The following is a 27,004-nucleotide window of genomic DNA, read 5'->3' as shown; positions in this document are numbered from 1 at the left end:
TAAAAGTCTAATCCTTTATTAAACAAGTAAGGTCCAACATAGTGTAAATTAGATGTGTTGGACAGGGCAAGGGAGACATTGGGCCCTCTAAGAGTCTTGATCGTTGACCTCCCGCACACATGGGGACAGGAACGTGGTGGAGTCACATAATTTGATTACTATTTCCACCAAAAGCAGGTGCGGAAGAAACTGTAATAGAAACAAAACAAAGGTAGATTTTACTTTATAACGGTGAAAGAAGGTAAGTGATGAACACTTAAATAAACCATCTTATGGATCAACTACACTATATGGACAGAAGTATTGGGACACCTGACCATTACACCCACTGGGACTTTATGACATTTCATTCTGAATACGTAGATAGTAACATGTATTTGCCCCCCCCCCTTTGCATCTAAAACAGTTTCCACTCTCCTGAGAAGGTTTTTCATAAGAATATGGAGTGTTTCTGTGGGAATATTTGCTTATTCATCCAGTAGAGCATTTGTGAGGTCAGGCATGAGATGTGGGATGAGGTGTTTGATGGGGTTGAGATGGTCAGGGCTCTGTATGGGACAGTGAAGTTTCACACCAAACTCATACAACCTTGTTTTTATGGAACTTGCATTGTGCACTAGGGACAGTCATGCTGGAATAGAAAAGGGTCTTCCTCAAACTGTTTCCACAAAGTTGGAAGCATATCATATGCTGAAGAGGACATAGCATACCAAAACACTTTGGGGATGAACTGGACCAGAGAATCCAGAGAACGAGCCAGGCCTCGTCCAACATCAGTGCCTGACGAAATGCTCTACTGGATGAATGGGCAATAATTCCCACAGAAACACCCCAGTCTTGTGGAAAGCAGAGTCAATGTATTAAGAATCCTATGTCATCAAAGTCCCTGTTAGTTTAATGGTCAGGGGTCCCAATACTTAATGTACAAAACACACCTCAAGGGTTAGTGTTCTGGTGTATCTGTCGGCAGAAAATGCGTTGGTTTGTGTAAGTATGAGGTTCAATGATAAGTTTTCTATAAAAACACTTCGTGATCTAGAATTGGTCTGCCTAGGGGCCCTACTGTTAAAAATGTGCTTTAAAAGTTGTATTTGGTTGTGCGATAATGGAAAATGATGAAAACATGATTTAAGGTGTATTGAAAGCCCTATCATGCTTGGTGTTGAGCCCTCCCGTTTACTCAAATCGCAGGTCACAGAAAAAGACATCAGTAGGATTTTAATTAGCATTTGTGTAAGAATGTATTAGAATACATGTAAACCAATTTACCTCATCCAGGAAAACCTGTAGGAAGAATGAAAACAGAAGCATGAGTTGTTTTTATAGATTCTTCCACCATAAACATTTCTATTCCATGTTTCTATTCTCAGGTCTAACTGCTTCTCAATGCCTAACACCGTCTTCTCTATATATTTCCTGCTGCTTCGGTCTCATTACTCTCTCCAGCTGTGTTTGTTTTACCAATGTCCTTTACTATCCATACTTTACTGTGTTACTGTCTCGATATCACTTATCCTTTCTCTTTTTCCCCATTCCTATATACTTATTTACCTTGTTTCCTCTAAGCTTTCTCCCCAGCCTCTATTTAATGCCTCCCTTCCCATTTAGGTGCTATTCACGTTCCTGTTATTATGTTTTCCTCCTCAAACCTCAGTTTCCATTCTTTAAGTTCTACTTACTCGTTACTCTTTACTTCTTCCTCGTCCTTGTCCTTGGTCATGCTAGATGAAAAAGGTGCATTTAAAATGTGTTATATATATATATATATATATATATATATATATATATATATATAATGTTGATAAATCGCTTGTGTGTTTTTATTAAATGGATCTGTACTCACCCTTTGTTCAAATTGATCTTTCTCCATTCATATACATCTCTCTCTAAATATGGCAAAAGATATAGAAATGAGAAACATGATTGTGTTACATGGAGTGCTCTTTCGCTTCCATTAATAACCAGCTCCCCTTGTGATGCTTTCTATATCATTGGCTAGGTAAAGTCAAAACTTTAGCCTGTATGTTATAAATGTGTGCATACATACCGATCACAGACAATTCCTTCAATTCATTCTCCTAGAAAATAAGAAAAAATATGAGCAACTAGCTTCATGGGCTACACATGTATCCAGTTATCATCTGTTTAATCACCTTTGTCGGTCTCTTGGCCTGTGGGAATTCATCAGGTCTAATGATATGTGTGCAGTTTAATTTAATATAAACGTATAATGGGGACACTGGGAAGCTGATAACCCTCTCTGGTCCCTTCGTGTGCTTCTGCTACAATGGGGTGGTTACAAAGGAGATCTCTGATCTCCTCATCTGGCCCATTTACACTGTGGAGTCTGTGTTATTTTGCACAACTGCTACAGTCTTTGATTTTTAGCTTACTAACTTTGGAAGTTCTCATCAGATCAGGAACTTTTGTTTAAATTTAGTGTGAGCGTAGGTAATATGCTCAAATAAGTCAAATGTAGGTGTTGTTGAGTTAAGCTGGGTCGTGTTAGGTTTATCTGCTGGCTGCATTCTCTATTCTGTAAAAACTGACCAGTAAATGAGTGACTGCTTACCAATGCCAGCCGATTCGCTTTAGCGTTATTGTAAAAGTATATGTCCAATTCTTCCTCACTGTAAATGTAAACAAGTAAAAAGAATTTCATTATCGTGAAAGTCAAGATACAACATACTCATGGATCTAGAAGTTATGCTATGATAAAACAACCCTAGAGTAAATGGAGTCAGTGATCAGGATGGCTCAGTAGGTTTATGTAGTGCTGCCCTGTATGTTTCTTTTTAGCCAAACACTGAAATTCATATCCTAAATGATAGCAGAATCCAACCAGACTATAATCTGTAAAATAACTGATTCAATAATAATAAAAAAACTAATTTCAGAAGAAACTTACACACTGTCCTCATATCCTCCATCTGTGGATGCAAAACAGATATAATGTGATTAACAATACAGAATAAAGCAGCATATCTAACATAGTTAGTTGTATATCAAACTTCATGAGTCTTCTAATTCCCAAGGCATCAGGACAAAGACGTTGCTAAAATGTAAAGTCCACTAATAACCTATGGAAACAAACTTTATGCCTTTTTATTGTTTGTTTTTTATTTATTTTTTTACATATTTAAGAGAAAATTTATGTGGGTCACATGATGGGTGTTGATATAATACTTACTCATTTTTTCCTGAATTCTCTCCATCTGTCAATAAGAGATTTTAGTTAGTGCATAATATGTGTGTAACTGTAAAGCATTAGATTATGGGCAATATTATGACGACGCTTTGCAGAAACTGTATTTGGAATAAACACATCAACGTACTAGAGAAAAGACTTACTGTTGCAAGTAGAAATACATAAAATATATTCATACCTCATTTGTAAAGAATGTTGTTTGTTGAACCTGTTGGTAAGAATTGATATAAACTGGTTATAGAGGCCTAATTGAATGATCTGGAGATAATTTCTTGGCTGTACACACCTTCCCAGGAGTTTACATTGATTTTGGTCATTTTTAGCAATGATCTGAAGTAGCTGTAGATTTCTAGGGACCCGATATTCCCAGCCCCAACTAACATAACCAATTCGTTTTATTAAATTCTTCGCAATGCCCAAAAACTGGTGTGAAATATGGAGAGCGGATATGGACTGTATGTGTTTATTATGCACAATAAATGATTATATGTCTAACATTTCCCTCGCTCCAGGGCATTAGACGTAGTAACCATCAGCCAAACAACCAACAAAATTAATATTACTACCCATAAATAAAATAAATACTAAATGACAAAAAAATGACTTACAATAATTGTTCTTTTCTTTGTAATGTAATTTAATACACTCTCCTGAAATAAAACAAATCAAACATGAAGATAGTTCCTTCAATTGCTTTATTACATTAGTATTTTCTTTTACTTTTTAAATTTGTGTTATTTTTGAATGCCAACATTTTAACAATGCATGTCTTAGTGCTAATTCAAAATATAAATGGAGCTGCATGTTCATGTACCTATCTTGAGTTACCAGATAGGCCTTTCAAACTGGACATGTATGTGATTTACATGGTACACGTCAGTCTTTAAGAAATACATTCTGCCAGCATGTAACATTCATCCGGATGCACCGTGTAGGAATTGTCTAGAATGTATGTTTGTTTATTTGAAAGGCTGCCTTATAATAAGTCAGGTATATTTGTGTCAAATGTTGGTGGCTAATCTTGCATTAAACATTATTAATTCATTATTACTAACACTTTAACACGTACCATTTTCAATCCAAGCAGCTCAGATATCTGAAAAAGAGATAAGAAAATGAGTTAATCCATTCAGTAACAGATATTTACAGGTTGTCTATTTCCACATTCATCAAAATGATATAGAAAAAAGTGAATGCCAACTTCATATAGCAATCTTACACCTAGTAACACATAGTAGGCCCTGAACTGTCACCATATCGCCCACAAATAACACATTTCCCCCCTAAAATATCAGAAGAAACTCACAGCAGATTTGCACTGAACAGCAAGTGAGAAAATTGCGTTTCCAACAGCTTGTAACCGGACTGCAGTGAAGTCATAATACCGGTGACATCGCAGCGCCTGCTCAGTTTTAAAGTGATAGCACATCAAGCTGCGCTTCCTAGAACTGGCTACACGTTTGGCTTTTACCCTACACATTATTTTTGCAATTTTGAGATCCACCAAATTCGTCATCGTGAATGTAACCCTACATAGTGAAATAAATACAAATATCTTACTCGAATCATAGGATATGTTAGCATGTGTATTTGCTGGTCAATGGATTTCACTTGTACTCTTGGAAACTTTCCCTCTAGTCTGCTGCATTCCATTGAACGGGTCAAATGGCTTTTGACAATTTCTCCTTCCAGCATCTTTTTCCAGCTTCCACCTAGGGGAATTCATCAGGTATGATTATAAATCTACTGCTGACCTATTACTTAAAGCCTTCACACTTTTAAAGGACCTACTGTGCATGCAACTTCAAAGCCTTAAAACAATTCTAATATTTTTATTATTATTATATTATATTATAATATTATAATATTATTATCATTTATTGCTTTTTTTTTATAGTGGCTTCAAATTCCATAGCGCTGTACACAGTGTAGACAGGACATAACATGTACATACTCTTTGCGTGGTATTTTTTCCATGTAGAGAAGAATAAGAAATGTGCATTCATCATTCTATATTTATATTATTAGGATTTAGTATTTTTTAGTTATGTTTTAACATTCCTATGGTACTGGCAGGTTCATTTTATCACTTGAGACTCTAGCTATTTTTTCAAGCGTTTGGTTCTAATAGATGTACGCTTCTCTCTCTTGATGCTCATACGATTCTATGGTTACATGTTTTATACTGTATATGTTCTGAAGAGTGAGGTGAACACATTTCCACATTTACTGTGCAAAGTTTATTTCAACCCTTTTGTTACTGTGTATGGCTTATATTTTAGGTGCTATCGTTTTATTTATTTTTTAAGAAAATATCCAGAAAACAAACTTGTTGTAAAGTATCAGCTCAATAAGTTCCTGATACCAGTTAGGAATAATATCGCAATTAAAAATAAAGCATAAATACTTTTGTTCTAAATAAGTTTGGCTTAAAAGACACAGCAATGGCAATCTCCAAAACTATATTAAGTAATAAAGTACTGTAGGGAGCACCAGCAAGACAGGAAGTAGAAATTAAGTAACAGATAAGTGGAGTTTCAGTCAATGCAGTAATATTCACATGTTTTATATTTTAAAGCCAAGCCTGTAGAAGCTGAATCGGCTATCACGGATAGCCTTCTAATAGGCACTTGCAGTTATAAATTTGCAACCTCTTTACAGATTATAAACTTTTTCTGCTGTTTATGCAATGGAAGGGATGTAATAACTGGACAGAGACATATATTTGGTTTTTCAGTCAAAATCCTAAGATAATGTGAAGTCAGATAAGGTGTCCTGGACCTGCTATTAGATTCTGAAAATGTATAATCATGTGATTACCTGACAGAACAAGCGACTAAAGCGATTGCTTATCTTATTGATCCTGTTGGTGTCAGAACTCTGAGCTTCAGAGTAGTAGAAAGCACCACCCGGACATTTTGCTTCATATATATATTGATTACCATCACAAGCACTATTGCATCATGTCTGAAAAGGCATCCAAATCCCAGGAAGTGAGTACATTACATTTTTAAAGATATTATATTGTGAACATCTGTATACAAAAACCGAGGTGTTACAAGTCCATCCCACAAACAGGTATAACGGGTCATTTACATACATTTACATACATTTACATACATTTACATACATTCAGATTCAGGCATGGGAGGGAGATGTGAGGATGAAAGGCTGTCTGATGGCCGCTCTGTCTTTAATTGAAGTTTGGTAAATCCTATGTTACCTTAACAAATCCTACTAATTTATATTCAGATATGTTAGGGGTTGCAGATCATGTGTACTTTTTTTTATTGACATTTCATCATGGTAATCTCTGCTAACAATGCAAATATGTAAAACATGTCACTTCAAGCTATATATTAGGCAGGATGTTTAAGCAAATAGCATTAGAATATATTATTCATGGTTAATTAGATTAAGGTCAATTTAGATGAATCTCTACTTTTTTTTCTCTGTTTCCATTGACTGTGTATTTTTATTGTTGAGAAGCTTAACTTGTAATGCTGGAATTATTAGTCATTTGAATAATACAATTGTATTCCTTAATATAGGAAGAATCTGACGACGCTGGAAGCAGAGACTCCGGTTTACTGCTTGCAGAAAAACGTCGCCTGGAGGAATTGTTATCACAGAGGGAAGAAGATGTTAGGATTGTACGACAAAAGGTGGAGAAGATGAAAGAACTCAATGACTATGTAAATTTCTCATTCTGGAATATTCTCTTCCACATGTTATTTATTATGATATTGTACCTTCAACATAAGTGATAATTCACGGGGTTTGACCTGAATGGGAAAATTCTTGTAGAGTATAAACTATAGAGTCTGGAGATGGATCTTTTTTGTACCCTTCTGGCTGTTTTAACTTTAATGCGGTGTTCGTTTTTTTTATATATTATTTTCAGGACAAGAAGGGCTTTCTTCAGATACCATTATTTCAATCATATAATCTAATTCACCATATTTTTTTTTAAATAGAATAATGGTAATAATACTAAAATAAATAATAAATAAAATAATACAATTTTTATTTGCTAAGATTTACTCATCTACAAAAGCTAATGAAAAAACCTGCTAAATAAAGTCTACTATTTGTCTGAGTTTAAAAATACTAAATGCTTTCATGCGTTTTTGCAAGTTATAGGGCAATAAGTACAAGTAGCATATTACACTTTAAAAACCTTTTTTTCAAAACTGGTCATTGTGCCCCATCAGCTATGTTTGGGATACCTTTAAAGCTGGTCAGTACAATTCACCCTCCATCAAACTATATATTTTTAAAAACTAGACAACCCCCGAGTATTTCAAATGCTAGTATTTTAACTCTTCCCATGCACTGATTCTGCCACCAGCCTTCTTCAAACTTTGTGGTAGTACTTTTTTTGTGTTTTTTTTTCCCACACACATTGTGCTTCAGATATGAATACCATATTTGCTCGATTATAAGACGACCCTGATTATAAGACGACCCCCCAAAATCTGAATATTAACTTAGGAAAAAAGAAAAAGCCTGAATATAAGACGACCCCAAAGGAAAAAAGTTTTACCAGTAAATGTTAATTCATGTAAACTATTTATTTTAATAAAAGCTATGATTGAGAAAAATATTTTTTTTGTTTTTATTTCTTGTATTTTCCAACCTGTCCCCCAGTTACGCACATCTGCCCCCAGGCTTGCCACTCCAATATGGCACTGTGGCCCATGATATGCCTTTTAACCCTCTATATGCCACTGTGCCCCATGGTATGCCTTTTGACCCTCTATGTGCCACTCTGCCTCCAGAAATGCCTTATACCCCTATATCCCATTCTGGCATTTAGGGGGTTAAAATGCATATTATGGGGCAGAGTTGCATATAGGGAGGTATAAGGCATTTCAGGAGGCAGAGTGCTCTATTAAATGGCCCCTTAACGCCACTCCAGAAATGCCCTATGCCCCCATTTAACACACACACACACACACACACACACACACCCTATACCCCCATTTAACTCACACACACACACACACACACTCTCTCTCTCACCCCTCTCTCCCCTCTCTTACCGGTGCTTCCAGCTGGGGCAGCGGGTTGACGTCGCCTTCCGCTGCAGCCGGAAGGAGGTGGAGTTGGCAGCGGGGGTTTGTATGCGTCCATCGCGTATACTTTCCCCGGCTGTCAGAGATCAGAGAACTCTGATCTCTGACAGTCGGGGAAGGTCTACGCGACGGACGCAGACAACCCCCGCTGCTAGCCACACCTCCTTCCGGCTGCAGCGGACGTTGTCTAGACGCGTAGAAGTCAACCCGCTGCCCCGGCAATACAGCAGGAAGCACCGGTAAGTGTGTGTATGATGGGGGGGGGGTGAGACAGGAGGATCCAGGTCCCCTGCAGCGGTGCGGGGGATCTGGATCTTAGTCTCCTAATCAGACCTCTATTTGAGGTCTGATTAGAAGACGACCCCGATTAGAAGACGAGGGGTATTTTTCAGAGCATTTGCTCTGAAAAAACCTCGTCTTATAATCGAGCAAATACGGGATATAGCTCCTGGTATATGTCACTGTCAAACAACACCCCGATATGTGTCCATAAACATCTCCTGAGTAGAGTGATACCACCCAATTTTTTACATTTTCTATTTTTTGGATTGATCTCACTGATCGCAAATTGATTAGTGAGCTGGGCTTCATGACCTGCATTGTTTGGAGAGACCCTCTGGAACTCTTATATGTTTAAAAGGAGGGGGCCCCTGCCTTTTTTTGTGTCTCTGAATGCCTCTATATAGAAGCACTTCAGCAACACTAACTAAGCTTAGGAGGCGATGGTTGACCGCTTTTTTTTAGCTACTGCCATAATTGAAAGACATACATTATGTTGAATATGACGGCTCCTAGAACGATCATACGGGGCCACTGCATTTTTTCTTTGTGTTGATGGATGCCTCAATGTCAAAGCATTACAACAACACCAACGGAATGAAGAAAGCAATAGCTGATTGCTTTCTACCCTCATTTAACCCCATAATGTGCCAGGCACATCAATTGTCATTAAGGGGATGTATTTCCGTGACGTGCCTGGCACGTCAATTGTCGTCAAGGGGTTAAATGGTTAAAATGTAATAAACTGCAGTGGTCGGTTAAAGCCATTTTACCTTCTTGCACAGACAACAAATTCAAATCTTCTCTCATCTGAATACTAGGACAAGGCTTTCCTATGCAGTCTAAAGAATTACACTGTAGTGTTACGGAAGCAGAGCGTTAGTCTTTATGGCACAAGAATGTAATTTCTGTTGGATGTATACTTGAAGAATGTTGCTACTGTTATGGATAAATGAATTTTAGCAATCCGAATTTTCAATTCCCTCCAATTTTGAGAAAAAAAGCGTAAACACATCTAACAATAGCAATATTTTCTAATGTATATCGAACCCTACTTTGTCACGAAACATGTTTGTATTTGCTGTAATGCTGTCTGTGAATGTATTACGTTATAATCATTTCATTAATTGTTATAATTCCAGCTTTCACGTGAAAATAAAGAAATGGATAAGGAGACATTGAAGATCCAGACAGAGGTAATGGCATAACACTGTCTGATTTCTCAGTCTCTCTTAGTTGATTGGCTAAGTTTACATATTTATTCATATTTATTAATCATTGTAATATCTCTTTATACTCAAGAAGTGTGATGTTAGCCTTTCAAAAAGGCTTGTAGTCATTTATTAATGAGGCAAAGTAAATTGTATGAAAAAGGCAAACTAGACAGAGAGACCATACTTTTAATGGGTGACGGTGTTGCTTCTGGTCCAATCAACCAGGAATAGGTAAAGGAGAGGTAAGAAGGCTTGATTTGTTCCTAGTGTTGTGAACACAATTTCCAAGCATCTGCATTAGGTTGCGGGAAAGTTAAATAGGAAGTGACAAGTAGAAGTGGGATAAGGAGGTGGAATTGGATTTCATTCTGTTAACCCTGTTTATGACTTAAAAGAGAGAAAGATAACATTTATTCTGCTACTACTTTTGACTTTTGAATCTTAAGAAAGAAGTATAGAGCGTCTCCAAGAGATACTTTCTAATATATAACCTAGAAGAGCTCATATGGGATTGATGCAAAATGTTATATAATGATCACAATATTATTTCTTTAAAAAAGAGCAAAAAACTGCTGCAAGACACCATAGACTGCAAAGCACAGATGTCCTCACAGACGGAGTCATTTACACTTGCCATTTCTGAAAAGGAGAAGGAGCTTGCATCATATAAGGAAGAAATGCAGGTGAGATGGTCATAATTGCATTTCTACAAATTGTAACAATAAACATATTACTTCTGCTTTTCCTCATCACCACGAGTAAAAAATGGGAATCTATCGTCCCACAAGTTTAAAAATGTAATGAACAGCCACAGATATCCAACCACTGGTCACACTTAACCGAATCAGACGGCCGATATCCTTCAGGTGCCAGGGCAGCTTTACCATCACCAGTCCATCCTAGCATTTATAATTTTTTTACCGTATTTTGACATTGATGTCATTTCTTAACTCATAACAAAAATGTATTTAACATCACAGAACCTAAGGAATGCCAATGTTGAGCTAGAACGGCAGAATAGGGAAATGACCAATTTGTATCAGGAAACTATGGCAGAAATGGAGAAGATTACAGAGGAAAGCGAAAGCATGCAGCTTTTTCTACTGGACTGTAATATGAGATCGGACACACTGAGGAGGAGAAATGAGGATTGCGAAGTTAAGGTGGTTTTTTTTAACTGTTGCTTTTGTGCTTTTTAATGTTAAACATAGGAAAATGTAAGAACTTGAACGATGTACAAAGATAGCCTAGTTGTGTGATATAGTCTGTTTGTTGTGTCTTTAGTGTTAAGGAATTCGAGGAACACATAGCAAACACATGGCAAAGTATCACTGCCAAACTGCTATCAAAACCTCAGAATCCAGAAAATGTTGCTTCTTTTCTTCTTTCTCATTTTTTATATATATATATATGTGTGTGTATGTATGTAAATATATATGTGTATATATATGTATGTATGTGTGTGTATATATATATATATAAAGTCCTAAATTAACAATTGCACTCCAAATGCCAAATTTCTGCCCGGTGCCAAATAACTGCAGCAGTAAATAATATAAAGTCCAAAAATAATTACCGGCACTCCAGGGACTTTGCAAATGACCACACAAACAACTTCGGTTTTTAAGTCAACGTTTCAGTCTTGTTTATTACAGACTTTCATCAGGACATCATGTCCTGATGAAAGTCTGTAATAAACAAGACTGAAACGTTGACTTAAAAACCGAAGTTGTTTGTGTGGTCATTTGCAAAGTCCCTGGAGTGCCGGTAATTATTTTTGGACTTTATATATATATATATATATATATATATATATATATAATTTTTTGCATTGCATTGTGACCCCGTGCATGTACAGGCTTTGTCATGAAGGAGTTAAAATTGTTTATATTGCTTCACTTCTCTATTACTTTGTCAATTGATCTAGAATATTCAGAAAATAATATTGTGGGGCAAACATAAAGCTTATCAATTAACTTGGTGATCATAAAGTAATTTTTGAATTGGTTTTATGCAGGCTGACAGGCCAAGAAGGCAAATAACTGAAAAGGAGAAATGGGGCGATCCAGTTAGAACAGCCATATATTTGAAAACGGAGGAATGGAAGATATAAAGCCCTCTGTGCTTTAAGTGCTTTATCCATGCTGTTGACAACTATTTTTGAATAACTCTAACTTTATTGCAGATGGTGATGGAAACCAAACACGAACAAATTGAGAAATATAGCCATATGGTTAAAGATCTTAGAGAAAAACTTGAGATGGCTAGAGACCGGACCAATGTGCTGCCTCTCCAACAGGTACTTTCACAGGTTCAGCTGTGATTCTTGGCAAAAACTCCTTAGTTGTTTTATTTCGTAATAATTTAGTATTGTGTAGCAGAGTTCAATGTCCAAATGACACATACAAAGTCAAAAGTATTTATAACATTTAAGAAAATATAGAAATCATTATGGAAATGGATTATTAGTTTCCCAATGTGCAATGCTTGATTCAAAAAAGTGTGTTGTCAAACAATACAATATTTACACTTATATCTACACTCTATAAAATATCCATCTGATCTCATCCTCTAATTCAACCGATTATGTAAAATAACTAAACCGTTATGATTCATCCTTAACTATGATTTTTTTTGCTTTTGATTTCATATTAAACCACTTTTGTAGATATGAAATAACATTGTGCAACATAGCATTGTGATTAGTATAAATTCAAATAATTGCTTCTTCTTGAAGCAGCTAAACATAGCCAGTGTTCTTATTTATAAAAAGGGACTGCTGTTTCTGCAGTTTACAAGGTTTGTCGTGGTCTGGTTTGGTTAATATTGGTTTATTTTACATTGTAATCCATTCTGTTTAAGGCTTTGCAGGAAAAAGACCAGGAGATTGCTAATTTAACTTTAGAAAATGAGAAGTGCATCAAAGAAATGGAGGTTTTGGAAGAAAATGAAAAAGAAGGTAAGGACAAAAACATTAACTAGTCTTTTTTTCTTTTTTTTTTTCAGATGTATGTCAGGGATATATTTTTGGTGTAACATTGTCGATTTTTGTTCACTTTAGGGACCTCAGAACATCAGGACCAAATTAAAGAGCTTCAATTAAGGATAAATAAAGTTAAAATGCAAATAAAAACAACAGTAAGAGATGCTGACGATAAACAAAATAAAGCCCTGTTGAAAGAAAGAGACCTTGTGATGGTCCGTGAAAGAATAAGGCGTTATGAACTGGTATGTTTAGCAGTGTGTTAGCTTAATATTAGACTTGGGCACCAGGGGGCTCTTCGTGTTCGTCTTCGTGCTCGTCTTCGGCAAAAAAAAACCTTCGTATTCGGCGAATATTCGCCTGGTCCTGTCTTCTCTTCGGGCGAATATTCGCGGACATTCTTCATGTTTGGGTTTTCTTCGTTTTCCCCGGTTAAGGGGTTAAAAGGGGGTTAAAGCCGCTCTGGCGCCAGGAGTTTAAATGTCCGTATGAGCAACTCTATTGGTCGTCAGCAGGGGGCTCGTCTGCCATTGGTTGATGGCAGACGAGCCCCCTGCTGGCGACCAATAGGGTCACTCGTACAGACTGTTATACTCCTGGTGCCGTAATTGTTCGGCAGATCCCGCTGGTCTCCCTGTTCTATCATTTATTAACTGATAGAACAGGGAGACCAGTGGGATCTGCCGGGTAAGTTGCAGCATTGGGATTTTAAAAGTCTGTACGAGCGACTCTGTTGGTCGCTCGTACAGACTTTTAGGCTCCTGATGCTGTAACTAACCCAGCACATCCCACTGGTCTCCCTGTTCTATCAGTTAAATGTCCGTACGAGCGACCAATAAAGTCGTTCGTACGGACATTTAACTGATAGAACAGGGAGACCAGTGGGATGTGCCGGGTAAGTTGCAGCATTGGGGTTTTAAAAGTCTGCACGAGCGACTCTGTTTAAAACCCCAATGCTACAACTTACCTGGCACATCCCACTGGTCTCCCTCCCTGTTCAATTAATTAAATGTCCGTACGAGCGAACAATAAAGTCGCTCGTACGGACATTTAACTAATTGAACAGGGAGGGAGACCAGTGGCATCGGCAGGGTAAGTTGCAGCATTGGGGTTTTAAAACCCCAATGCTGCAACTTGCCCTGCCGATGCCACTGGTCTTTAACTAATTGAACAGGGAGGGAGACAGGGAGACCGATGCCACTGGTCTCCCTCCCTGTTCAATTAGTTAGTCTGTGCCGGGTTAAATGTCCGTACGAGCGACCAATAAAGTCGCTCGTACGGACATTTAACTAATTGAACAGGGAGGGAAACCAGTGGCATCGGCACTGCCGATGCCACTGGTCTCCCTCCCTGTTCAATTAGTTAGGGGTTAACTTTTTTAAAGGGTTAAGGGGCCGTGCAAGTGAGCCTATTGGTCGCTTGCACGGCCCTTTAACCTATGGATTTCCGCTCCCGTTAACCCCATCGATGCTGTGTTAGATAACGCAGCATCGAAGGGGTTAACGGGAGCGGAAATCCATAGGTTCGCTGTCAGGGGTTACAAAGACCGTGCGAGTGAGCCTATTGGTCACCTGCAGGGTCTTCCTCTGGCATCAACCAATTGGTTGATGCCAGAGGAGGTCCCTGTAGGCGACCAATAGGCTCATTCGCACTGCCCTGTAACCCGTGACGGCGAACTTCTGGGAACTGCCGCGAAGCATTGAAGACAAGGTAAGTTAGAAGAGGGGGGGAAGAATGGTAGACGAAGACAAAGACAATCACGAAGATCTTCGTGGTGTGTGTCTTCGTCTTCGCCTACGTTTTATCGCCGCCGTCTTCTCTTCGGCGTGTCTTCGGAACGAACACGAAAACGCACTCTTCGTGTTCGTTTCCATGTTCGCCTGAAGACGAATGCGCAAGTCTACTTAATATTGTCTTTATTCATGAATACAAAGTATACAGCTAACTTTGTCTCTATAAAACAGTTGGCTTGCATTATTTTATTCAATATGCAAAGTTTTCTGAATAAAATAATCTAACATGAATGTTCTATTTAGAAAAGGGATAAAAAATGCTGTACAAAACGATGGTGTCAAAGAAAAAAAGATGGATGTATCGAGCACAAAGACCAGAAGAAGAGGAAGACTGTAATGCAGCGATTGTCCAACATATTCTTCTGTTGCATCAAAGGCTCTGAAAATTGAACATTGAATTAAGATCGACCCAGAATTATTAGGTAAATATATAATGGTTTATGCAATCTTTGTTGTTACCCACCATAAAGTCCATTACAGCAACATCTGGTTGTGATGATCCATTGTGGAGACACTAACAAAGTCAGACAACCTTATGATTTTATACATTTGGCTGTCTTCTATTTAACAAAAAAGTAATTGAAACTTAGTAACATTTTTTTCTGCTGACATTTTGCCAAACAAATAATAATTTTAAATCTGTTTCAGGTCTGATCTTCAGTCCGCTCATCATCCAGGAATGTATCCACCCGAAAAACTACAGGTCAATCCCGAATTCTCCTTCAGTTTTACCAAATCATTAAAATCTTGTTGTTTTTCTGTAATGACGTTAGTGCTTAAATAAAAGATTTCTTTTTATTTCACACCTGTTCTTTTTTTTAAATCTGTTTATGATAAGCAAAAACACGAGAAAAACACTGGTGTAAATAAGTAAATAATACTTTCCCTAATTAGGCAGCAGCAACCAAATAAGCGTTCCTCCAACACTTAATAATCTATACCACTCTTCCAAATATTTTGGACAGAGAATAGTGTAGTACAAATAGGTAATGCACTCACATTTCCAAGGACATAAAACACCTTGTCATAAGTAAATATTTATTTGGAACTTTTTGGATGTTTTTTTAATGTTGGTTTTTATCTATACCTTTTATTGCTGAGTTTTTATGTGAATTCCAATTGATCTGTATATGCAAAGATGGGAATAAGTAAAAGAGAGGTGTGGCTTAGTGAATGATAGGACAAAGGAACTCTGGGGATGATTACGGGGCAGAGGACCTCTCAATGTCACGATAGGGTCAGAAGGAGGGAAGACTGCACTGCCTCTCACAGTCTTCCCCCTAATCTATGGTCAGTGTGGCAAATATTTTTATCAAAAAATATATAAAAAAATGTAAAAAAAAAATGATTTTGTTTTGTGAAAATAAAAAATGGAGTTTAGACAGAAGTAATCAAACTCACTTCAAAAACAGTGAAACAATAACCTTCTACGTGAATTATTGCACAGATATAGTGCAACTGACATTGTCAGCAGGCAGAAGCAATCAAACAGTGCTTTAACGTGTAAGGAATTAATATAGTCAAATATAAAAAGCCATGGATATAAATATGTATGCAAGTAACATCAAGTGTTACAAGTCCAGAGCGGTTTCCAGATACAATGTTCAGAAATGTGTGGCAATAAAGTTTGTGGCAAAGTAATTGTGTATACAAATGCCATACAATATTACCTGCTGATATAGAACTGACTGACTAGATTAATATTGATTACTATCTAGGAGCAGGCGGTAACCTGAAATCAAAAACAAAAGTGTATAGTGCTCTCCGTAAAAAACGATTTATTGGTTAAAACAAGATTAAGAACACTCACAAATTAGCAGAGAAACAGGGCGCCTTATCGAGGAACAAGTCCCCACACAGTAGTTTCTGAATCCCAGCACAGGGGATTTAAATACCCTTCCTCACAATTAAGTGGGAGGGGCCGAAATGACGGAAGCACTATGTGACCAAAACTAATTAGTTGCAAAATCAAAACTCCTATTTAATGAAAGGAGACACATTGGAGTTAAGATGTAGCAGCGGGTATGTTAGAGATAAGGCTAATGGAAATCACGAGGACACATAAATTACCGTATTTGCTCGATTATAAGATGAGGTTTTTTTCAGAGCAAATGCTCTAAAAAATACCCCTCGTCTTATAATCGGGGTCGTCTTATAATCAGACCTCAAATAGGTCTGACTATGAGACGACTAAGATCCAGATCCCCCGCAGCTGCAGGGGACCTGGATCCTCCTGCCTAAACACTTACCGGTACTTCTGAGTCCCCGGTGTGTAGCTGGGGCAGCGTGTAGATGTCTACGCAATTCATGTAGACAACTTCCGCTGCAGCAGGAAGGAGGCCTGGCTAGCAGCGGGAGTTGTCTGCGTCCATCACGCAGACCTTCCCCGGCTGTCAGAGATCAGAGTTCCCCGCAGGTGCAACCAGATGAGGAGTATAAAGACAAGTGTGTATTGCCTACAGTCAAGCATGGTGGTGGGAGTGTCATGGTCTGGGACTGCATGAGTGCTGCCAGCACTGGGGAGCTATAGTTCATTGAGGGAACCATGAATGCCAACATGTACTGAAGCAGAGCATGATCCACTCCTTTCGGAGACTGGGCCACAGGGCAGTATTCCAACATAATGACCCCAAACACACCTCCAAGACGACCACTGCCTTGCTAAAGAAGCTGAGGGTAAAGGTGATGGACTGGCCAAGCATGTCTCCAGACCAAAACCCTATTAAGCATCTGTGGGGCATCCTCAAATGGAAGGTGGGGGGAGCGCAAGGTCTCTAACATTCAACAGCTCCTTGATGTAGTCATGGAGGAGTGGAGGAGGATGCCAGTGGCCAAGCCCTGGTGAACTCCATGCCCAAGAGGGTTAAGGCAGTGCTGAAAAATAATGGTGGCCACACAAAATATTGACACTTTGGGTCCAATCTGGACATTTCCACTTAGGGGTGTACTCACTTTTGTTGGAAGGTTTAGAGATTAATGGCTGTGTGTTGAGTTATTTTTAAGGGAGCAGCAAATTTACACTGTTCTACAGGCTGTACATTTACTACTTTAGATCGTATCGTAGCCAAGTGTAATTTTTTCAATATTGTGACATGAAAAGATATAATATAATATTTACAAAAATATATACACCTTCCACTTTTGTTCGCACTGTGTTAGTTCATGAACAAAAGTTCTCAAGGCCCAGGTGCAACACAGTCAATAAATAACAATTTACAACAAACTTTTACATTGGTGGTGGTATCACAAAAGTCAGGAGATGTTTATTATTTGTTTTCCCTTTTCTATGTATTTTTAATACTATAATGCAGTTATGTATACGCATGTGATATCCAAAGATAAATGTAACTGTCCCTTTAAAAATACCATAACACTTGTATGAATGTGTTAAATGACAGAGAAGAAAATTATATTTAAACAGCACATATGAAAAATGGAAAAGTCATTAATAGCATGTAAACAAGCGTGTTTTACAAACACAAAATCAAATACTTCTGGATTGTAAATAAATAACGTAATTCTTTAAATGTCAAATAGTATATTTAATGCCTAAGATTTGATATCATGTGTACAAGTCTCTAGACCTCTATATTGTTGAATCTTATATTGATCAGGGGAAGGCTGCTTCAATTTAGCTGTGGAAGCATGCAAAGTCGAGTGGCTCTTATTGCCCCCCCCCCATACATATGTATGCACACACTATCTCTGACCTAGGCCAACTAGGGATGTGGCAGTCCCATGGCTACAATGACTGGGGAGCACATCGCTCTCTTTGGTCCCCAGTGTGCTGCTGCTCCATGGGTCAGTTACAGAGGAGATCTTTGATCTCCCCAACCACTCCATTCATACTATGGAGGGCCGTCTCCTAACACGTGGGCTCCCACATCACCCAGCACAAGAAGTACTACAATATACAAGAAGTACTGTATTTATGATGTGCAGTGCAGACATATGCAGCAATTGCACCTTTGTTAATTCACACATTATCCTTAGTATTTTTACTAAGCAAGAGAGAGATTTAATATAAGATCCCAAAGAAAAAAATCATACAATGTTTTATAAACCATAAATAAACATCAAAACGGGAAATCGTTTGTCTCGCATCACAAGAAAGGTCAATTATGCTACCCTGGTGATGATCTCATTTGTGCAAGTTTAATTAATCCTTTGTGGAATTGTGTCAGAAGAAATAATATAAATACAGACAAACCCTTTAAGCCGTACAACATCTTCAATCATCGGGGTGATTGACTGAGTTGGTAAGATATAGATAGATATTATTAGGTTGTTCTAAATATTTACCATTATGATAATATTCCATTAGTTGGAGATAAAATCCATTATTTGGGATCACCTGAAATTATACATTTGACTTTGAATAGATTGAATATTTTGATAATAGTAAATTGAAATCAACCAGATGAAGTAAAATATGTGCACTGGACAAGAGTTGGAATCAAATGCTAGTTTTGACTATTTAATGAATGAATTACATATACTTCACAAAAGTCTGATGCATACCCTGGATGCATTACAATGTAATAAACCTATAGAAGCAGACAGAACGCTGCCCCTGTAGAAAGGTAAAAAGAAATGTAACTTAGCCAAAGCTGGAGAGCTAACAGTTACCCTTATACTTGGATGACAGCTAGTTACATCATTTCATCCAAAATACAACCCAATAAAGATGACAGGTCATATATATAAAACCAATAGTGGATTCATTAACAAGGATTATTGCTCAAACTCAAAACATATGGCACTAGAATTCTTTTCCAGTTTTGCCTTGACAGTAATTTAAAGTTGTATTATTTATACATACGTGAGAACATTTAGGGTTTGACTCTGGGTGACTCTGGGTCTCTGGGCTTTTACCCCAGTCTTAGAGTTTTAGGGTGAAGGCGCAGATCTGGAATCATACTGTATACATGACACCCCATTTACAAAGTTCCCAGGAATGTATACATATATATATCTACACACACACACACACACACACACACACACATATATATATATATATATATATATATACACTACAAGAAGGTCTTTTATATTATTTGCCTTTGTGTCATTTATTTCCAAAGCAGTGGAATATTTAATCTGATTCAGTGAATATATTAATTTCCTTGCAGATTTTTCATTGAACACCCACCGATGGATGTCCGACTTTTAGTCAAAGCTGTTGGCTTCTTTCTACTGGTGTTGATCGGGATCCCTGGAAATATGTACATTTTGCTAAAATTTGCTGTTGTTCGAGTAATGGAGAAGAAACTGCTACCAGCAAACATCATTCTCATGGTTTTATCTTTAGTGAATCTCCTTATTGTCATCTCAAGAGTCATTCCTCAGTACCTCCATGCCATAGGAGTGGAAAATTTATTGGACGATACCAAATGTAAAGTCTTTGTGTATACATACAGAGTAAGCAGAGCCATGTCCATTTGTACAACCAGTCTGTTAAGCTGTCACCAATGCATTCTCATTGCTCCTAAAGTCAAGTTATGGGCCTCTCTGAAGCAAAAGGTGACCCATAATATATGGAAAATAATTCTGATTATTTTGTTAGTCAATCTAGTACTCTACCGTACCAGCCTTATGTATGTTCATTCGAAAAAGAACGCTACAACCTCGCCATATACTCTGCACTTGGTCTACTGTGACACTGATTATTTAAACTATATCAATTACATTACAAACGGAATTGTTTTTGCTTCCAGGGATTTTCTGTTTGTCGGGATGATGGCTATGGCTAGCAGTTATATTGTGTACACTTTGCTTCATCATGAAAAATCAATAAGAGGCATGCGAAGCTCAGACAAAGCTCATGGGAAATCAGTCGAGTACAAGGCATCTCGAGCAGTCATCTTGCTTGTTACATTGTATGTGCTGTTGTTTGGCTTCGATAATTCCATGTGGATGTACACCCTGACTCTGTCCAATGTTAAACCTGATATGAATGATGTCAGAATTGCTTTAGCGTGCTCATACTCTGCAATGAGTCCAGTAGTAATCATTGCAACAAACCCCAAGTTACACATCAAGCAAAAGTTTGCACTTTGGAGCAGGCTGTTACTCTTCAACCACCAAAGGTGTACAGAAAAGAGCATACATGTAGAATGTGTCAGTTGACATCAGCGATTACAATTTAGCATGCTGCTGCATTTGTTTGGTACGATTTCAGGTAGACAATTCCAAAATATGGCCAGATGTTGGATATAAGGGTCTTTCTGATAAATATCTTGTGGTTTCCTATGGTATTTTACACAGTGATTAAGGTGCATTGGTGGTCACAACAGATGTCATCTCAGCCTTTAGTTTCCTCCTCTTGTAGCTCAGTGGACTAGCAGAGCATTTCCTTCCACGCAATGTCCTAAAATGTAGCGTCTCTCATAATACGTTTTTAAAACAGTATGATAGAGAGGCTTGTTATCAATAAAACGTCTGTTTCACCACCATGTTGTATGTGATCATTTACAGTTACATAACATAAATTGGAAAGTGAAATGTGAGTTAGGTTACGCTAATTCAAAAAGGGCAGATATTTTTCATCATACAGTGCTATTTTGATATTTTCTATTTCAGACTGATGTCTGCATTTGTCACTATCAAATTTAAGTGACTTAAAGGGAAAAATACACAGTTGCATCTAGTATGGACAGTGTCCAGAAAGCCAAAACAATTTATTCAGCAACTTTGCCTTATATTTAAGTAAAAAAATATTGAGCCCTCAGGAGTTATTTACTGTAGCTGTGAATGTAGTAAACAATCCTGTATTCACTCCTGCCACCTTGTGGTATTTTCTTTTATTGTTCATTAATCAGCCCAACTCAACTTGAGGACTTGAGACTTAATGCAGTGAAAGCTTAGACAGACAGAGAAGAGCTAAGTCCTCCTCACATGCATTCACCCCACCATTGACATTAGAGCTCATACAAGTAAATACAATACAATAAGAGATATTTCCTCTCTGCCAGTTGGGCCAAAATGTGTGACCCCAAACAGTTACTTAGAACTTCTGAAAGGAAACCAGAGACTTGTGGTGTCAGTAACAATACCTCGCTGACAGGTCGGAAGTTGCGCAATCGGGCAGCATGTGTGGGTTTGGTGAAACTTATGGGGGAACCTTCTGATTGCTGTAAAAATGAACCCCATTGGTGATGTCATCTGTGGAATCACAGGGATTCATCCGTGCTAGCAGTATTCCTTGGGGTCATATAAGACCACAAAGGGGATATCTACACAGTGTGCACTGCTCCCCGCTTACCTAAAAATAAAAAAGTTAAGTCAGAAGACGTCAGTATCCGTAAACAGGATGCAACCTTGGTTGAGGCTGTAAAAGTATAAGATGGCCACCAATTTGACTTAGGCCACCTTGGAAGAGGGTTTCAAGATCCCTTTTAAGAAATGTTTCACTGCAAAAATGTAAAATCTTCCCTTGCCAGTCGTTCAGGTGTTATTCACAAACCGCAGAAGGAAGTGGCTCTTGGGCATATGGTGGGTCCTTTCTCTTGTCCTCTCCCCAATCTTAGGGTATCTCACCTAGGGGTGGTTCCCAACAAGGAACCAGGGAAGTTTCGCCTTATTCCCTGCCTGTCTTTTGCGAAAAGCGGATCGGTGAACGATGACATTGAACTATGCCGGGTATCATATATGTTTTTTGGGTTAGTTGGGTTAATATCTTCGGTAAAGGAGCTCTTATGGCCTAGACTGATATCGAGTCAGCCTTTCGGCTGCCACCTGTTCATTATTCGTGTTTTCATCTCCTGGGTTACAGGTGGGGGGATTGGTTTCACATAGACAAATGCTTCCCTGTGAGCTGCTCGATCTTACAGTTGTGCTAAAAACTTTGCATACCCTGGCAGAAATTGTGAAATGTTGGCATTGATTTAGAAAATATCACTGATTTAAGGCAATATTTAAGGCTAAAGACCAAATTAAGCCACTTATCACATGAGTGTTTGGCTCCTTCTTAAATCATAAAGATAACAGATATTACCCAAGTGGCTATTAAAGATTCATTTCCCATACCTGTGGTTTTTAAAATTGTGATTGCAAGTCGGTGGAAAATGGAAGGTCCTAAAGAATGATTTCAGGGAATTAGGAGGTAAACTGAAGAAAAGGACCTCCAAGGTAGTATTCTCAGACATTTTAACTGTGCCATGCGCAACAGTAGAAAGGCAGTGGGAGATTAGGGAGGTTAATTCATGGCTGAAGTCATGGTGTAGGAAGGAGGGTTTTGGCTTTTTTGGAGCACTGGACTGATTGGGTACAATTTTTATAGCTGTGATGGATTGCACCTAAACGGAAGAGGTCTGCTGTGCTGGGCGACGGGATGGCTAGATAGGGTAAATAGCACAGAAAGGAGAGGGGCTTTAGATCAAAATAAGGGGGACGGAGATGGGGAGGTATGTTATAAGAGGAGGTATGTTATAATAAAAATTCACATAATATACAAGAGACTCATGATAATATTAAATGTATGCTTACTAATGCATAGAGCCTAAATAATAAAATGGGGGAACTAGAGGCAATAGCATACACTAAGCAATATGACATAATAGGCATAACGGAAACATGGTGGGATGAGACGCATGACTGGGCAGTTATTTAGGAAGGATAGAAAAAGCAGGAAGGGTGATTGAGCATGCTTGTATGTTAACAACGAGCTAAAGTCAACTTGAATGTGACAAAGAAAATGTATGGATAGCTATCAGCTTTGGGCACAAAAAAAGAAAATCAATTGTGGTTGGGATATGTTATAAACCACCTAATGTTAATACTGATGAGGAAGAACAGCTGTTAGAGAAAATGGAGAAAGCTGCACATCTGGGTAACACATTAATTATTGGAGATTTTAATTACCCGGACATAAATTGGGATAGAGGGAGTAGTATTTCTGCAAGGGGATCCAGGTTTTTGAACCTGTTAAATGACACCTTCATGTCACAACTGGTACAAGCACCAACTAGAAAGGATACTTGTTTGGATCTGGTGATAACAAACAATGTTGATCTTGTGTCTAACATTCAAGTGGGGGAGCACTTGGGTAATAGTGATCACAATATGGTCTCTTTTGAAATAGACTCAAAAAAGAAATTGCCCATGGGGAATACGAAAACATATACTTTTTAAAAGGCCAATTTCAAGAAGATAAGGGCAGCTTTACAACATATTGACTGGCAAAAACACTGAGGAAAAATAGAGTATCTTCAAACAAATATTAGAAATGTACGCTTCTCAGTACGTACCATTGGGTAATAAATATAAAAGAATCAGATTGAAACCAATGTGGCTTAGTGGGGAAGTAAACCAAGAAATTAAAAATAAGAAAAGGGCTTTTAAAGCATTCAAATCAGACAAATCAGAGGCATCTTATATAAGATATAAGGAAACCAATAAGGCGTGCAAAAAGGTGATTAGATGGGCTAAACTAGAAAATGAGAGAGCAAAACCGACCCCCAAAAATTCTTTAAGTACATAAATTAAAAAAAATAAGTGTTGGTACACTAAAAATGGAGATGGGAGTGTTAGTTAACGAGAACCAGGAAAAAGCAGAAACTTTAAATAACTATTTTTCCTCAGTAGATAATAAGGAGGAACCTATGGCAATGGAAATGCCAAAAAAGTGTAGACAAATTGATTGGATGACTCAGGACAAGGTGCTGCAGCAACTAAAGAAAGTTAATGTCAACAAAGCTCCGGGGCCTGACGGTATTCAACCGAGAGCTTAAGGAGCTAAGTGCGGAAATAAGTGAACCTCTGTTTCTAATCTTCTGGGATTCTTTTCTTTCAGGAATTGTACCATAGGATTGGAGGAAGGCAGATGTGGTTCCTTTATTTAAAAAAGGGTTCAAACTCTTTGCCTGGAAATTATAGACCTGTAAGCTTAACTTCTTATTAGCAAAAATCAGCATGGTTATATGAAACATAGGTCATGTCCATACCTGCGAACTTCTGAGTTCCGGCTACTCGGAGTATTTCCTTTGCGGGACGCGTCCAGGACTAACCCCTGACGTCAGTGGGAGGTCCAGCTGACATCAGTGGGAGTTCCCACTGACGTTGGGGGTGTTCCCGCTGACGTCAGGGGCGTTCCCGCTGACGTAGCGGGAAACACCCCCATTTAAAGGGAAAATGGGAGGGGAGCGGAACGTGTCAAAACCCCGCGACCCAGAGGATTCGGGTCTTGACTCGGAGAACCGGAGAAGCGGTGCTTCACCCGGCAATCTCCAGGTCAAACTCGAAGAGTTCCCAGTTATGGTCATGTTAAACTAATTTAATTGCATTCTACGAAGAAGTAAGTAGAAGTGTAGATCAGGGCGTTGCAGTGGATGTAATCTACTTGGATTTTGCCAAGGCGTTTGGCACGGTTCCACACAATAGGTTAGTATTCAAACTGAAAGAAATTGGCCTAGATGCAAATTCGTGTTCTTGGGTTGAACATTGGCTTAGTGAGAGAGCACAGAGAGCTGTTATAAATGGTAAATATTCAAGCTGGACAAAAGTGGTAAGTGGTGTTCCTCAGGGTTCTGTCCTGGGACCAATTTTATTCAATATATTTATAAATTACTTTGCAATAGGCATTGAAAGTCATGTTTCCGTGTTTGCAGATGGCTCTAAACTCTATAAAGTAATACAATGTGAGCAGGATCTTACTTTGCTGCTGAGGGATTTAGATAGACTGGGGGACTGGGCTGACAAATGGCAGATGGAATTTAATGTAGATAAATGCAAAGTTATGCACTTCGGGTAAGGAATGCACAAGCAACTTACACCCTAAATGGTAGTGAATTAGGGATAACAACAAATGAGAAGGATTTGGGAATTGTTATAGACAAGAAACTAGGAAACAATGTGCAATGTCAGTCAGCAGTTGCTATAAAAATATGATTTTGCCCCTTTATAAATCATTGGTAAGACCACACCTTGAATATGCTGTGCAATTTTGGGCACCTATTCTAAAGAAGGATATCATAGCACTGGAAAAAGTGCAGAGGCGGGCTACAAAATTAATAAAAGGAATGGAACACTTTAGTTATAAGGAAAGATTAATTACCGTATTTGCTCGATTATAAGAGTCCCCCGGGGGGGGGGGTATGTAATACTGTAAATGTGTGTGTGTTAGTGTATGATGTTAGAGGAATGTTTGTGTTTATCAAGGTACATTGTCATTAATAAACACATAGATCCCTGTTTCAGGGAGTTTAGTAACTGGTATTAATAATATAATATTTAAATATCAGGATTACATAGATTTTCATGTTTTTTTCAAGAATATTTTCCTTATTTTCTTATTGAGTTTTCAAAATCCTCCTACAAATCAGGAATTAAAGTTGAACAAAATATAAAACTTAACATAAATAGAGAAATACAAAATATTAATTTCAATTTAGAGGCTTAAACTACATTATTACATTTTAAAATATTAAATAAAAATATATAACTATAAAAATATTTAATTAAAAAAAGGTATTTAAAAAATTATACACTCAAGCATAAAATGAGTGATGGAAGACACATCTTTCCATACCAATTTATTTCTCTATAATTCACGGTGCACATCATTAACAATTTCAGAAAAATGTTAGTCAAAACACTCAATTAATTTTGTAGACTTGCAAGTACTGGCATGTTGAAGAAAAGACTGCATCTGTATGACAAACCGGTCAACAGAATTCCCCTAGCGCTCCTTAAAAATTATCTAATTAAGCTCTAGGGTAAATGACACACAGAACAGTCAATTAGAGTGCAATTATTAGGAGATAATTAATTATTTTTAACTATTGCCCTTCACTAGCCGCACTTAAACTAAATGAGATATGGCACGGCAGATCCAAAATCAAATATACAAACAAAGGGGTTCGGCAGCCATATTTTACATGAGTTTTCAGTGATTGTGTCACATAGTTGAATGAAGCATTGGATAATGTTTGAGCAATAAAACACAGCTGTTATTTAAAATAATACTGTTACATTTTCTTTAAAAAAACCTAAAAATAATAGCTCATTAAATTCATTATTAAAATAATGATCTGCAAAGAGTGATTGTAGTGAATGTTTCTTTGTGTACCACGAAGAAGTGAATTTATTTTGTAATTTTTGTAAGTTTAATATTCTCATTTATTTGCTTGTTAAACGTAATCAGTAGGTACATATAGCTGTGTAATATACCCCTATAATCAGAAACATTCATACCTTATATGGGTGCTTCTGTATCCCACAATCCTCTATAATATGTATAGGAACAGATACTTCTGGGTCTCTATTGCTCTGGTATTTAACCGTCTGTATTTGATTCTACTTTTTGTAAGTAACTTTTGTTTTACAGATTCACATGGATGTACATGTATTGTGTTATACATAAAAACTGGGGAAATATACTAATCAACAATGTCTACTTTTTATGTTGGTGTGCTATCACCTAACTGTCACTTAACCCTTTTTGCGTC

At 37.7% G+C, this 27,004-nt stretch overlaps 1 protein-coding gene and 2 long non-coding RNA genes across 3 annotated transcripts; all 3 read left to right on the top strand.

Moving 5' to 3' along the window:
• The first annotated feature begins 6,142 nt into the window (after nucleotides 1-6,142).
• Nucleotides 6,143-9,736, top strand: LOC128475136 (uncharacterized). Its single transcript, XR_008346446.1, has 3 exons — nucleotides 6,143-6,201; nucleotides 6,760-6,903; nucleotides 9,708-9,736. It is a non-coding gene; the product is annotated as an uncharacterized LOC128475136 (long non-coding RNA).
• Nucleotides 9,737-12,844: 3,108 nt separating this feature from the next.
• On the top strand, nucleotides 12,845-15,313 carry LOC128475135 (uncharacterized). The gene is made up of 3 exons (XR_008346445.1): nucleotides 12,845-13,007; nucleotides 14,799-14,977; nucleotides 15,204-15,313. It is a non-coding gene; the product is annotated as an uncharacterized LOC128475135 (long non-coding RNA).
• A 4,399-nt stretch (nucleotides 15,314-19,712) lies between these two features.
• LOC128475120 (olfactory receptor class A-like protein 1) lies at nucleotides 19,713-20,903 on the top strand. The gene has a single exon (XM_053457598.1). It carries the CDS (start codon nucleotides 19,713-19,715, stop codon nucleotides 20,685-20,687), a length of 975 nt encoding a protein of 324 aa, XP_053313573.1. The 3' UTR covers nucleotides 20,688-20,903.
• The last annotated feature ends 6,101 nt before the right edge of the window (nucleotides 20,904-27,004 follow it).

The sequence above is a fragment of the Spea bombifrons genome, chromosome 2 (assembly GCF_027358695.1).
Source record: "Spea bombifrons isolate aSpeBom1 chromosome 2, aSpeBom1.2.pri, whole genome shotgun sequence".
Classification (NCBI taxonomy): Eukaryota; Metazoa; Chordata; class Amphibia; order Anura; family Pelobatidae; genus Spea; species Spea bombifrons.
Note: the sequence above shows the minus strand (reverse complement) of the source record. Positions and strands in the feature narration are given on the sequence as shown.